At 36.1% G+C, this 16,409-nt stretch overlaps 2 protein-coding genes across 2 annotated transcripts in view; both read right to left on the bottom strand.

The window, feature by feature from the left end:
• LOC139963148 (signal recognition particle subunit SRP68-like) overlaps positions 1-13,239 on the bottom strand; it is a 26,352-nt gene extending 13,113 nt beyond the window's left edge. Inside the window, exon 1 of the mRNA XM_071963694.1 lies at positions 13,168-13,239. Coding sequence (XP_071819795.1) covers positions 13,168-13,239 — 72 coding nt within the window. The remainder of the gene's footprint in view (positions 1-13,167) is intronic.
• LOC139962545 (xaa-Pro aminopeptidase 1-like) overlaps positions 11,641-16,409 on the bottom strand; it is a 39,818-nt gene continuing 35,049 nt past the window's right edge. The window contains exon 23 of the mRNA XM_071962634.1: positions 11,641-16,409. Within this exon, the coding sequence (XP_071818735.1) occupies positions 16,203-16,409 (207 nt within the window). The 3' untranslated portion in view covers positions 11,641-16,202.

The raw sequence follows: 16,409 nt of genomic DNA, 5'->3' as shown, positions 1-16,409 counted from the left end.
CGTGAGCTAGCCTATCGTTTGGCCTTAGTGATACTTATTATATGATAGGCTAGCCTAATTTCTCACGCTCGCTGACTCAAACAACGTGAAGTCCTAACTTGCTCCACAAAACAACCTTCGAGCTGGTGAACATATCTGCCATTCACATGATTTGGCAGTTACTCCCCATACAGATTAGGCTACAAATTACAATTACGTATGAATTGTTAGCCAAGGGCTGCCAGGAAGCGAACTGCACTGCTCGTGCAACCTTTCGTGAGCTATATATCCAGATCATAATTCGCGCTCCTTAACTTAAGCCTCATTGAAGGTAGCAGCCACTAAGAGCAGACACTAACAGCAGCCACTAAGAAAAAAAGGACAGTAAGACATGACACACAGTACTACAACTGCGGTCGTGTGTGTTTGTTATAACCAGTGTTACCAGCGACAGTTGACGAAAAAACGCTAGATTGGTGACAATAAAAACCCCAAACGCACTGTATATACTTAAGATGTGTAATGATCAGAAAAATGATTTTTTTTTCAAAATCGATTAACTTTAGTTATGGAGCCTACTAGGATGTCCGGTTAGCACCATATTAAAGTAGACAGGTTCATCTTTCACGTGGTATACCTCTACTATCGGTAACAAAAATGATTTCTTGACCAAAAGTGGCCTTAAAGTTTTAACCCCGATACGGACATCTCTAAACGCGCTGTATCTAAGGTGTAATGATCTAAAAAAAATGATTTTTTTTCCCTTCAAAATCGATTAACTTTAGTTATGGAGCCTACTAGGATGTCCGGTTAGCACCATATTAAAGTAGACAGGTTCATCTTTCACGTGATATACCTCTACTATCGGTAACAAAAATGATTTCTTGACCAAAAGTGACCTTGAAGTTTTAACCCCGATACAGACCCTTCTCTAAACGCGCTGTATATACGTTATGTGTAATGATCAGAAAAATGGTTGATTTATATTTTTTTCAAAATCGATTTACTTTAGTTATGGAGCCTACTAGGATGTCCGGTTAGCACCATATTAAAGTAGACAGGTTCATCTTTCACGTGGTATGCCTCTACTATCGGTAACAAAAATGATTTCTTGACCAAAAGTGACCTTAAAGTTTTAACCCCGATACGGACATCTCCAAACGCGCTGTATATACGTAATGTGTAATGATCAGAAAAATGGTTAATTTTTTTTTTTTTTTTTCAAAATCGATTAACTTTAGTTATGGAGCCTACTAGGATGTCCGCTTAGCACCACATGAAAGTAGAAAGGTTCCTCTTTTACGTGGTATACCTCTACTATCGGTAACAAAAATGATTTCTTGACCAAAAGTGACCTTAAAGTTTAACCCCGATACAGACCCTTCTCTAAACGCGCTGTATATTCGTAATGTGTAATGATCAGAAAAATGGTTGATTTATATTTTTTTCAAAATCAATTAACTTTAGTTATGGAGCCTACTAGGATGCCCGGTTAGCACCACATGAAAGTAGAAAGGTTCCTCTTTTACGTGGTTTACCTCTACTATCGGTAACAAAAATGATTTCTTGACCAAAAGTGACCTTAAAGTTTTAACCCCGATACAGACCCTTCTCTAAACGCGCCGTATATACGTTATGTGTAATGATCAGAAAAATTTATGATTTTTATTTTTTTCAAAATCAATTAACTTTAGTTATGGAGCCTACTAGGATGCCCGGTTAGCACCACATTAAAGTAGAAAGGTTCCTCTTTTACGTGGTATACCTCTACTATCGGTAACAAAAATGATTTCTTGACCAAAAGTGACCTTAAAGTTTTAACCCCGATACAGACCCTTCTCTAAACGCGCCGTATATACGTAATGTGTAATGATCAGAAAAATGGTTAATTTTTATTTTTTTCAAAATCGATTAACTTTAGTTATAGAGCCTACTAGGATGTCCGGTTAGCACCACATTAAAGTAGAAAGGTTCCTCTTTTACGTGGTATACCTCTACTATCGGTAACAAAAATGATTTCTTGACCAAAAGTGACCTTGAAGTTTTAACCCCGATACAGACCCTTCTCTAAACGCGCTGTATATACGTAATGTGTAATGATCAGAAAAATGGTTAATTTTTATTTTTTTCAAAATCGATTTACTTTAGTTATGGAGCCTACTAGGATGTCCGGTTAGCACCACATTAAAGTAGAAATGTTCCTCTTTTACGAGGTATACCTCTACTATCGGTAACAAAAATGATTTCTTGACCAAAAGTGACCTTAAAGTTTTAACCCCGATACAGACCCTTCTCTAAACGCGCTGTATATACGTTATGTGTAATGATCAGAAAAATGGTTAATTTTTATTCCCTTCAAAATCGATTAACTTTAGTTATGGAGCCTACTGGCATGTCCGGTTAGCACCACATTAAAGTAGAAAGGTTCCTCTTTTACGTGGTATACCTCTACTATCGGTAACAAAAATGATTTCTTGACCAAAAGTGACCTTGAAGTTTTAACCCCGATACAGACCCTTCTCTAAACGCGCTGTATATTCGTAATGTGTAATGATCAGAAAAATTTATTATTTTTATTTTTTTCAAAATCGATTTACTTTAGTTATGGAGCCTACTAGGATGTCCGGTAAGCACCACATTAAAGTAGAAAGGTTCCTCTTTTACGTGGTATACCTCTACTATCGGTAACAAAACTGATTTCTTGACCAAAAGTGACCTTGAAGTTTTAACCCCGATACAGACCCTTCTCTAAACGCGCTGTATATACGTAATGTGTAATGATCAGAAAAATGGTTAATTTTTATTTTTTTCAAAATCGATTTACTTTAGTTATGGAGCCTACTAGGATGTCCGGTTAGCTTCACATTGAAGTAGAAAGGTTCCTCTTTTACGTGGTATTCCTCTACTATCGGTAACAAAAATGATTTCTTGACCAAAAGTGACCTTAAAGTTTTAACCCCGATACAGACCCCTAAAACTGATTTCTTGATTAGATTTATTTATGATTCAATTTTGTCCTTCTTGTCGGAACAAACTGAATATTTGTGCTCCATAGCTACTCTTTGTATCAAATCTACTTCTGTGCTCCACCTGTACCGAAATATCAGACTATATAGACAAAATATGTAATCAAATAAAATTGATAACTTTTCGTCGTACTGTATTTTCTTTCAAAAGAAGTTAGTCATTTTCCTTTTTGAGGCATGACAAGAAAATCTTCACATCGTACCATAAGACCATATAACCAACATGGAGTCTGTGTGGAGTCTGTACGAATCATCCTGCAGTATGATCTTGAGGTTCTAAAGAATGACTGACGATATTAATCTCTCTTCTCATTACCTCTTTGTAAAAGTATAATTTGTAATATTATCACAACAATAAAACGTCTTATAAGTTAAACAGACTCTCTATGAGACATGACAAACCCTATATTCACACTTAGTTACATCCAAAATTTTCTATTGCTGAATGCCCTCAGATGCAATTTGGTGCGACAAAAGTGTACAATGGTGATGTTAATTTACTTCTAAAAAAAATGTTTCCCAGGTGTAATTTTCTAAAATATTTATAAAACAAAGTTGGGATCATCTTTCTCAAGAAATTTTATTTCTCATAGGTTATAAATTTCTTACAACCAGCCTGTAACTGCAAAATGGTGTTAAACTGTAAATCCTCATGCTCATACATACATGCTCATATGCTCATACAAAATTCGATGCAAATTGTTTTATGTATACTTGACAATTACAATGCGGTTTTTTTCGGACGCTTGTGCGGGTCAGCGGGTTTGGGTGTTAGACTGCGGGTCTAATTCCCGCGAATTGCGGGTCAGTTGGGAGCTCTGCATTTAATTTTAAACCAGAAAACGAAAAGGTTTAGACTAGTCTACCATTGCTATCCCTCTCGATTTTTTTTAATTTCCAATCATACGATTTAGCGGATGTTCGGAAACACTTTTTTGCTCACCTTTGGGGGGGCATGGCCCCCCTTGGCCCCCCCTTGGATCCGCCAGTGAATACAAGAACAAATGTATGATCCCAATCTATTTTACTCTCCAGTACTTATGAAAGAATTGGAGACTGTTTTATTACCGTCATCTGCTTTTTGGTCTGGGTTACTTCTCGGTGACTTGAACCGACATACTAATATAGATGTAGATATAAATAGTATTACCAGAAACGTTCGTAAAGTTTCGGTACCACGAACAATTGGTCATGCTGAATCGAGAATGAAAGTTCTTAAATCTAATCAGCTGAGTGATCGCAACATGAAAAGAATTGATGAATTACTTTCTGTTTATTACCAAGACTTGATTGGAATACAGAGACGATACAGTGATCAGATGATCAGTTCATACAAAACTAAGTGATAACATAACACAAAGACAGTCGAAGAGTACGGAGAGCCAAACGTTCCATAAATGTCGAAAAAGAAAGTGGAGTGTCCAAGTTAATATATATGTCCAATTCGATATCAACATGTTACAATTCCATATGAACATATCGAGACAAAATACCAATATGTCATTACGTCTATCAACATGTCAAATTCAACATATATATATATATACGTTATGTGTAATGATCCAAAAAATGATTAATTCCTGTGTGGGCAATTGGGCCTTTGAGGTTGCTGCATGGGCCCCGTTACAGTTAAAAATGAAGTCGTTGGTATTTTTAGATACCGCAATGTCCAATAGGGCCAACACCTCTAAAAGAATTATCCTGATTTTGTTAACATAATCAAATCATGTGTGGGCCATGGGCACTTTATGGCTGTTGCCTGGGGCCCGGTACAGATAAAAGTCGTAGATGGTATTTTTTTGTTTTTTCCAATGTATAAAGGGTCCAATGCAACTATAGAATAATCCTTGTGTCTTTGCACATGATCAAATCACGCGTGGGCCATGGGCCCTTGAGGTTGTCTGGGCCATGGTAGAGGATAAATTTGCAGTAAATCGACCTGTGACGTCATTATGATGGCTCGCATCTTGCAGTGATGTGAGCCTAGTTTATTGCATTGCACTGCACTTGGCCCGCGTTTACTTTCAACCCAGTCTGCATCGATTCGATACTCAACTGGACCGGGAACCCAGAAGATTTGAAAAGAGACAGAGGGTTTAATGGGCAGCTTATGTCCGTTTATGACCAGGATTCAAGGTTATGTGTTGCTGCCGTGCCGCACAATGTGCGTGTATGTAGTCTAAATGTGCCTTCAATTAAAATAGGGGGCTCAAATGTTGATTTAATCATGTGAAAGACGCAAGGCAAAAGCGCTGGATAAAACTCAAAGTAAGATACTTTTAGAACCATAGCAATGACAGTAATTGTACCTTGTGACGGGCCCTGCAGAAGGGCCCATCAAAATGGTATTAATCATGCGAAAAGAGACAAGGATAATTCATTTTGCGGTACACCAGTTAAACATTGGGGTGTCCCAAAATACTAATTACAGCAACTTTATGATGTACATGGGCCCATGCAGGCAGCAACCAAAAAAGGCCTGTGGCCCACATATGATTCATTTATGTGAAATGAGAGCAGGGTGATTCTTAAAGTGGCATTGGACCCTTTGGAAATTGGGGTATCCAAAAATACTAATAACAACAACTTTATGATGTACCAGGACCCATACAGCAGCCAGAAAGGGCCCGTGGCCCACACATGATTTAATCATGTGAAAAGAGAGCAGGATGATTTCTTTTTATTGGCGCTGGACCATAAGGTTGTCGGGTATTAAAAAAAGAAAAACCTATGACTACAAATTTATCCTCTACCATGGCCCAGACAACCTCAAGGGCCCATGGCCCACACGTGATTTGATTATGTTAACAAAAAGCAGGATAATTCGTTTAGAGGTGTTGGCCCTATTGGACATTGCGGTATCCAAAAATACCAACGACTTCATATTTTAACTGTAACGGGACCCATGCAGCAACCTCAAAGGCCCAATTGCCCACACAGGAATTAATCATTTTTTGGATCATTACACATAACGTATATACAGCGCGTTTAGAGATGTCCGTATCACGGTTAAAACTTTAAGGCCACTTTTGGTCAAGAAATCATTTTTGTTACCGATAGTAGAGGTATACCACGTGAAAGAGGAAACTTTCTACTTTAATGTGGTCCTATTCGGACATCCTAGTAGGCTCCATAACTAAAGTTAATCGATTTTGAAAAAAATATAAATTAACCATTTTTCTGATCATTACACACTACGTATATACAGCGCGTTTAGAGATGTCCGTATCGGGGTTAAAACTTTAAGGCAATTTTTGGTCAAGAAATCATTTTTGTTACCGATAGTAGACGTATACCACGTGAAAGATGAACCTTTCTACTTTAATGTGGTGCTAACCGGACATGCCAGTAGGCTCCATAACTAAAGTTAATCGATTTTGAAAAAATAAAAATTAACCATTTTTCTTATCATTACACATTACGTATATACAGCGCGTTTAGAGATGTCCGTATCGGGGTTAAAACTTTAAGGCAATTTTTGGTCAAGAAATCATTTTTGTTACCGATAGCAGAGGTATACCACATGAAAGAGGAAAATTTCTACTTTAATGTGATGCTAACCGGACATGCCAGTAGGCTCCATATCTAAAGTTAATCGATTTTGAAAAAATAAAAATTAACCATTTTTCTTATCATTACACATTACGTATATACAGCGCGTTTAGAGATGTCCGTATCGGGGTTAAAACTTTAAGGCCATTTTTGGTCAAGAAATCATTTTTGTTACCGATAGTAGAGGTATATCACGTGAAAGATGAACCTGTCTACTTTAATGTTGTGCTAACCGGACATCCTAGTAGGCTCCATAACTAAAGTTAATCGATTTTGGAGGGGGGAAAAAAAATCATTTTTGGGATCATTACACATTAGATATACAGCGCGTTTAGAGATGTCCGTATCGGGGTTAAAACTTTAAGGCAATTTTTGGTCAAGAAATCATTTTTGTTACCGATAGTAGAGATATACCACGTGAAAGAGGAACCTTTCTACTTTAATGTGATGCTAACCGGACATGCCAGTAGGCTCCATAACTAAAGTTAATCGATTTTGAAAAAAATAAAAATTAACCATTTTTCTGATCATTACACACTACGTATATACAGCGCGTTTAGAGATGTCCGTATCGGGGTTAAAACTTTAAGGCAATTTTTGGTCAAGAAATCATTTTTGTTACCGATAGTAGAGGTATATCACGTGAAAGATGAACCTGTCTACTTTAATGTGGTGCTAACCGGACATGCCAGTAGGCTCCATAACTAAAGTTAATCGATTATGAAAAAATAAAAATTAACCATTTTTCTGATCATTACACACTACGTATATACAGCGCGTTTAGAGATGTCCGTATCGGGGTTAAAACTTTAAGGCAATTTTTGGTCAAGAAATCATTTTTGTTACCGATAGTAGACGTATACCACGTGAAAGATGAACCTTTCTACTTTAATGTGGTGCTAACCGGACATGCCAGTAGGCTCCATAACTAAAGTTAATCGATTTTGAAAAAATAAAAATTAACCATTTTTCTTATCATTACACATTACGTATATACAGCGCGTTTAGAGATGTCCGTATCGGGGTTAAAACTTTAAGGCAATTTTTGGTCAAGAAATCATTTTTGTTACCGATAGTAGAGGTATACCACGTGAAAGAGGAAACTTTCTACTTTAATGTTATGCTAACCGGACATGCCAGTAGGCTCCATAACTAAAGTTAATCGATTTTGAAAAAATAAAAATTGACAATTTTTCTTATCATTACACATTACGTATATACAGCGCGTTTAGAGATGTCCGTATCGGGGTTAAAACTTTAAGGCAATTTTTGGTCAAGAAATCATTTTTGTTACCGATAGCAGAGGTATACCACGTGAAAGAGGAACCTTTCTACTTTAATGTGGTGCTAACCGGACATGCCAGTAGGCTCCATAACTAAAGTTAATCGATTTTGAAAAAAAATAAAAATTAACCATTTTTCTGACCATTACACACTACGTATATACAGCGCGTTTAGAGATGTCCGTATCGGGGTTAAAACTTTAAGGCCATTTTTGGTCAAGAAATCATTTTTGTTACCGATGGTAGAGGTATGCCACGTAAAAGATGAACCTGTCTACTTTAATGTTGTGCTAACCGGACATCCTAGTAGGCTCCATAACTAAAGTTAATCGATTTTGGAGGGGAAAAAAATCATTTTTGGGATCATTACACACTACGTATATACAGCGCGTTTAGAGATGTCCGTATCGGGGTTAAAACTTTAAGGCAATTTTTGGTCAAGAAATCATTTTTGTTACCGATAGTAGAGGTATATCACGTGAAAGATGAACCTGTCTACTTTAATGTGATGCTAACCGGACATGCCAGTAGGCTCCATAACTAAAGTTAATCGATTTTGAAAAAATAAAAATTAACCATTTTTCTTATCATTACACATTACGTATATACAGCGCGTTTAGAGATGTCCGTATCGGGGTTAAAACTTTAAGGCAATTTTTGGTCAAGAAATCATTTTTGTTACCGATAGTAGAGGTATACCACGTGAAAGATGAACCTGTCTACTTTAAATTGGTGCTAACCGGACATGCCAGTAGGCTCCATAACTAAAGTTAATCGATTTTGAAAAAATAAAAATTAACCATTTTTCTGATCATTACACACTACGTATATACAGCGCGTTTAGAGATGTCCGTATCGGGGTTAAAACTTTAAGGCAATTTTTGGTCAAGAAATCATTTTTGTTACCGATAGTAGAGGTATACCACGTGAAAGATGAACCTTTCTACTTTAATGTGGTGCTAACCAGACATGCCAGTAGGCTCCATAACTAAAGTTAATCGATTTTGAAAAAATAAAAATTAACCATTTTTCTTATCATTACACACTACGTATATACAGCGCGTTTAGAGATGTCCGTATCGGGGTTAAAACTTTAAGACAATTTTTGGTCAAGAAATCATTTTTGTTACCGATAGTAGAGGTATACCACGTGAAAGATGAACCTTTCTACTTTAATGTGGTGCTAACCAGACATGCCAGTAGGTTCCATAACTAGAATTAATTGATTTTGAAGAAGAAGAAAAAAAAATCAATATTTTAAAACGTTTAGGCCACTTTTGGTCAAAAAAAATCGGCTTTGTTACCGATAGTAGGTATTACACGTGAAAGAAGAAATTGTTTTCTTTGATTTGATGCTAACCGGACCTCCTAACTAGGTCGATAACTCAAATTAACCGATTTTGAAATAATAATACGTTTGGATCATAACACATTACCGCGCGTTTCGAGCTAATTTTCCCATTTGCTTCCCACTCCTGTTAGGATCACACGGTTTGTAGCCATCGAATTTCAATAAATCAAAGTGTTACTGGCTGTTTTTTCATACCACGTATAAGAGGAATAACTTAACATCGTCATTGTACCCCTCTTGACTGTTGCATATTCTCATAAATTAATTGTTTAGACATTTGAAAAAAAAAAGAAAAACAATGGTATAAAAATTGCCGCAATTTACGCCTTTCTCCACAAGATTTGGTAGGATCACAAGTTTCAGTTCAATATGGATGCAGATTTCGTCCACCATTAAATTCCAAAATTATATTACATGAAAGAGCAACAACTCATCTCTCATATGGTGCAATTATTGGCATTTTACAGTATTCATAGCGTTAATTATGATCGCTTTAAAACAGGTACGAAAAAGTAGCAGTCTTGTTATTGTCCGCTAATTTAGGCTGCCCTTAGTGGCTGCTGGGGATCCACTTTACCGCCACAGCGTACCCAGCGCTCGTCACAGTGTACAAACATCAGTGGCCAACGGCGTGTAACGTTGATGTATACACTATTGGCTGCTGTTAGTGGCTGCTCTTAGTGGCTGCTACGTTCAAACAGGTTTAACTTAACCTTTGACCACGACCGTGTACGTCTGACCGAAGATAAACTAACAATGACATGCTAGATGCATATCCATTTGAAATCATTACATTTACGACGAAACAATTCAAATGGTCTCATAACATAGGCCTAACGTCATTAAACATGTTGGTCAAGATAATTTATTGAGTTCGCTGCGAATCTCATCGCAAAAGTTGTTTTAATGATCAATATAGCAATGACCTCTAGCGGCCTCTTTTTTGGTCAGTTTTCAACTTCAGAGGAACAATAGACAACCGAAAAACTTTTAGTACGAACAAAGGTTTGAGAATCCTTTGTTTGTCCTAAATGTTTTTCGGTTTTCTATTGTTCCTCTGAAGTTGAAAACTGACGAAAAAAAGAGGCTGTAGAGGGCGCTCGACGCATCTTGCCAGTGCTACGTGATTTCAAAGCAGTCAAATCAAACCTTTGTTATTCATAAATGTTTTCCGGTTTTGTGTTGTTCCACGGAAATTGTATGCAAAGCGATAGAAGTGTTCAATGTTTTAATCGTAATTTTTTCTTCAAAAATGGAACGGAGGGTGATAAAATACTGCCCGATTCTGTTGTTAGGTTGATGTATATTAATAGTTTTCAACCGCGCCGCGAAATGAGCTAAAAAGATTCAGGAAACGTTGCCTTGACCTCAAAATAATTTAGATCATTAAAAAAAAAAAAAAAAATGGGAACTCTACCCACTTCGGTAAAGAAAGTTGGTTATACTGTACCAACACCTTTGGGTAATGACATCTTCAACTATTGTGGAAATGAAAACGCCCTAACCCACCCACTCCCTCCCCTTACCAACCTCTTAGCAATTTATTCACAGAAATCCCTTCATGTTAAATGTAATAGGTAGTGCTATAATATAATGAGAGAGAAATAACCCTAAATGTAATGTCTTTGAAATGTTCCGATTTTCTCTATGCTTCTTTGACAGAAATATATAATTCTGGGGACGATTTAACTTTGAGCCAATAAATATTGGCAAAACGGGGCATATCGACATAAACAAACGTAAACTATTGCTTACCTCTTACCCGTATTTTTGAATAAAAACAAGGATCTCAGTGTTACAATTTTAAAGGCACCTCATAGAAATCAGCATTGGCCTACGGAGACAAAAGCAATCCGGAATAAATAGTTACCATTGTATCCCTTCTGTAGAATCAGAAGGACCCCCTGATCCATATGCGTGATTTTGGCAAAAATCCAAAGTCTCGATTTTGGGACAAAAATTGAAGTCTATGATATATATATATATATATATATGTGTGTATATATATATATATGTGTGTATATATATATAGATAGATAGATAGCCATTTTAGCATAATTTATAAGGCTTTTTCAGGCCTAAAATTTGATAGAACCCCACTTTCAATTGGTGCTAAAACCTCCCCTGGAACCAAGCTTTCATTCTTGAGATATCATGCTTACAAGGTTTTCACAATTTAACCCCGGGTGACCCCAAGACCTCCACCGAAAACAATAGGCTTCTTGTACTCAATGTGGTACTTCTACATCTTAAATATCAAATTGGTCTGACTTATCCTTTTTGAGATATCGTGTTTACAATCGCACTCACACATACATACGCCATCATGAATGCATAGGTTATGATTATTATGGAAACCAAAAACAGATTCATTTTTCTTCGTAATATAAATACTGAAGAAAAAAACACATGAAATATAAGCAGCTGAATAGAAATCTTTGCATATTGATGAAGCTCATGTGAATTTATTTCTGTGAATACAGATCAATGAATAAACTGGATTAAATTATTTCACTTATGGAACCAAAGAAATGAATTCATGAGTAATATGAGAATACTAATTAGCTTTTGATTACGACCAATCCTAGGAAATCACTTTGTGAGATTCACTAGACATTCAATAAATACCAGTTTATGAAAATCACCTTGAATGAATTGACATAATTAAAAAATTTCATCAAATGTTAAAAAAAAAAGAAGAATACATTTCATAAATATGTATATAAGCAGCTAAAGTTAGAACGTCAACTTTATACAAAATTTCTTCTTTGGAATCCAAGAAAAATTGAAGATAAATTTAACAAGAAATGCATCCATACAAGCCTTCCATCTAAAATAGTAAGAATGTGAAAACTATGGGGTTCTCCAGCCGTTTCTACAAAGACGACGTCATATCAGTCCTACCGTCCTGCTACGCATGATCTATTCTGTTTTCAGATCTCTGATTCAAAGTAACATAGTCACATGTGAGCTCTTACAAGCATTACTACACATTTCATGAACTTGCAAACAGTAGGGCTGGGTGAGTGACTAGTCTATCCACTTGGTTCATTGAATGAAGCCAAGGGCTTCAGGAAACACAAGTTATGGTGCATGAAACAATCACTTTCTCTTGAAACTTTGCTTACTATACTGTACTGTACTATTCTGCACTACACTATACTGTACTACACAGTACTGTACCACACTGTACTATACTATACTGCACTACACTGTACTGTACTACACTGTACTATACTACTCTGTACTACACTGTACTACACTATACTGTACTACACAGTACTGTACCACACTGTACTGCACCACACTGTACTATACTATACTGCACTACACTGTACTGTACTACACTGTACTGTACTACACTATACTGTACCACACTGTACTTACTACACTGTACTATACTATACTGTACCACACTGTACTGCACCACACTGTACTATACTATACTGCACTACACTGTACTACACTGTACTATACTACACAGTACTACACAGTACTGTACCGCACTGTACTATACTATACTACTATACTATACTGCACTACACTGTACTATACTACTCTGTACTATACAGTACTGTACCACACTGTACTGTAATACTGTACCACACTGTACTGTACTGTACTACACTGTACTATACTACACTGCACTATACTATACTGCACTACACTGTACTATACTACTCTGTACTACACTATACTGTACTACACTGTACTATACTACTCTGTACTACACTATACTGTACTATACTGCACTACACTGTACTGTACCACACTGTACTATACTACTCTGTACTACACTGTACTATACTTGACTGTACTACTCTACTGTGCTACACTGTAGGCACTACTACATACTGTACTACTGTAATACAATGTTCTACACTATACTATACTGTACTACACTGTACATACTGTAATATACTACTATACTGTACTGTACACTGTACTATACTACACTGTACTGTGATCAACTCACAATACTACAGTTATGATCTGCAGTCAGAAACTGCAGCCTGTCAAGAATCTCCGAACTAGATAGGACCGACATGACTGCCACCTCTACTGATTAGATAGGACCGACATGACTGCCACCTCTATTGATATTTGGCATGGCTTGAGATCCCTATTACAAGAAGTGTTACATCAAACAAAAGATAAACCAGCAGTGAATCCAAATGGATTCCCAAACAGTAACCCCTATTGGTTTCACTCATGGTGACAGAAATAACAAATGCTAGACTTCCAGCACATATAGAATACCATGATCAATAATAGTTAATATCAATAATCATGATCAATCATAGTTCATTGAGGAACTGGTAAGACAACTTACAATTAATATCAAACACTGTGAAAGACATAATTCAACGTTATCTGAATACCATTGGCTATTTCTAAAATCTTATAAAATTCCATATATATACAGTCACACTGAATTAGTTGAAGTAGTCGAACAAAATTAAAAATGAAAGTTTTCTATCAATCTCTTTCCAGTAGAATATTTAATCCAAGGTTTCAAAATGATTTTAACGTAATTTACTTGTGTCCTCTTACAAGACTGACATAATTGTTCACAAAATCAAGAGGTAAAAAAGAAGAAATTAAACAAATTAGAAGTGTTTGAAATATTTGGTTTAAGAGTCGGTTTCCACTTGATACATGTTATTATTAATATCAGCGTTAACAAGACTACCTACAAGGAAATACCTCACAGCCCACAACACGTTTTACCCAATCATTTTCCTCAGCACTTTTCGAGAAATAATTTCAGTGTTCAAATTTTGTGTAGCACTGTTCAAGGCTACGAACTATGTCTCTTATAAAATACTATGGTTCTCTGTGTGTGCTAAAACTGCTAAATACATCTATACATTTGTATAGCAATTTACACAGCACTTTACGATTGGATAACATATAAAATATTCTTTGCAATGATTGCAAGAATATATGCCACAGGAAACAAGATTTCTTAGAACAACATCAATTACACAAATTAACATGGTGATGGACATTTATACAGATATAAATTTGAGGGGGGTGGGGGGGGTGGGGGAACTTATTAGCATATATACTGCGTATGATATCATTTCAGTACTGTGTTATTACATAGAACCCAGTTGTCATAACCATGTACATTTTAGTACCTTAGTGCAGAGTACTAAGAGTACAACAGGAATGAGTACAACAAGAATGAGTACAACAGGAATGAGTTCAACAAGAATGAGTACAAGTAGACATAGAAACCCCTTGGTAGGAGTCTCCTAGTTCAAGGTTCTATAAAGGGTGAATACTTTCATGTTACACTAGCTTCTATCTCTATGAAAAATTTCAAAAGAGCGGTTAGAGTAATAACTCATTAGTCGGCTTGGGACGCCGTCAAGGTCAACATTGAATACGATTGCTGAATTCCATAAAATATTACAAGAAAAGACCAACATGGAAAAGGCTGAATACATCATAAATGAATACTATAATTCTTGGCAAAACCAAAAAATGAATACAAAAAAAAAAAAAAAATTAAAAAAAAAAATTTCTTCCCCAAATATATAATAGATTTGTTACTTTTCGGGAAATTTTTTAGAGGCACTATCTTTCTTTTAAAGGAGATACATTTCCATGCTGACGTTTTGAAAGACCTACAGTACCACACAAAGAAAAAAAAAACATTTCTGAATCAAGTAGGCAAAAAAAATGGCAGGAAAATTTGAGGCCAAGTTTGTAGGAAAATACGTTCACGAAAAATCGTATTTTGAGAAAGGTTTTTTGTTAACAACGTGATTCGACTTGTGTAACGCCACAAACACGGAATTTGACAAAGTGATTCGTGTATTGTTGCCCTTAAGTACGGTAGCAACAATACAAAAAGAGAATACTGAATGTGAAATTTGAAGTTTTGTACAAATGATGTGTTCTGTCCATCAAACAAATTGAATACCGACTATTATTCACAACATGAAAAAAGGTAGTATCTTTGGAAACTTCATGGTTGACTTTGACAGTCATATGCTTGGTGACTCACTCACAACTACTACATTAAATCATACAAAACAGACCTCGACCACACGTTTGGCACAAGAGATGTATACGGCAAGTTCACACCGAATATTCACAAGCTTAGTACTCTTCATTTTTTTTTTAGAAGTTTAATAGAATACATTAAAATGTTCTCCTGCCTCTTCATCCATTGAACAATAAGTTTGGAAAACACTTCCATGAATACACTTGTTCTTACCTTGTTTAGCCAACAATCTGCACCCCTACCCACCAACACCCCCCCCCCTCCCTCCTTCTTTTTTTCTTTTTAATATTGACATGCAAAAGATGGATTCCACAAAGCCATTGATCAGAAACTTCAAATAATATTCCTAAAGTTTCTAAAATTTAACAATTTTTCTTAGTACTAGTAATAACTATGTATATATCTGTCAAATTTTGATCAATTTGGATTTTAGTTGCTTTTAACTTTTCATTCATTTATCTTTTTCGATTCCACCATCTGAAATACATTCCATGTTTTTACAATTGGCAAGTTACTGATACTTTTGTTTTTTGCATAATCAAGGGATCAGTTGAAGCTATGGGAAGATGGTGGAGGGGTGTGAGGTCTTTTCATACACCCCCCCCCTCAAAAAACTTTGCAAAAGGACTTGAACAAACGAAGGAGAAAAAAATGTCAAAATGTGGGAATTCATCTTCTTTGGGGTAGGCTAGTCAAAATGTAGAAACTTAAATGCAGCACTTTTTTGTTCTTCCCAATCACACTCCTACCCAGGAGAGAATTTTAAATCCAAAGAATTTGTCTGAATAGGGACTGATGTTTTATGCCAAACTTTTTTCAAACTGCCGTGCAATATTTTAGTTTTTTTGCTTGTAACCTTCCAATTTTTTTAGACCACCAAAGTCGGAAGCAAGATCAGCTATTTTATCATCCTAAGTAATTTTCTCCCTCTTAAAAAACCAAAAAAGTGTTTATTCCTAATTATTGCCATAATTCCATCAAGTATTGCTCCTTTAAATCCTGAAGAGTGACCATAATATCATAAGACAAATAAGATAGGTTGTGTGTGCCGGCATTGTCGCAGCGTTGTATTCCCACTCGTAATCATACTTCACGTGAAAAGTCTTCCAATTCAGCCACTCACGCCCTCTACTGTCCAGTTTCGGATTTCGACCGATCTCTTCACGAACGCTTGTGGCATACGCGTTGTAAAAGTTAAT

This window comes from Apostichopus japonicus, chromosome 21 (genome assembly GCF_037975245.1).
Source record: "Apostichopus japonicus isolate 1M-3 chromosome 21, ASM3797524v1, whole genome shotgun sequence".
Taxonomy (NCBI): Eukaryota; Metazoa; Echinodermata; class Holothuroidea; order Aspidochirotida; family Stichopodidae; genus Apostichopus; species Apostichopus japonicus.
This window is presented reverse-complemented; position numbering and strand designations above follow the sequence as displayed.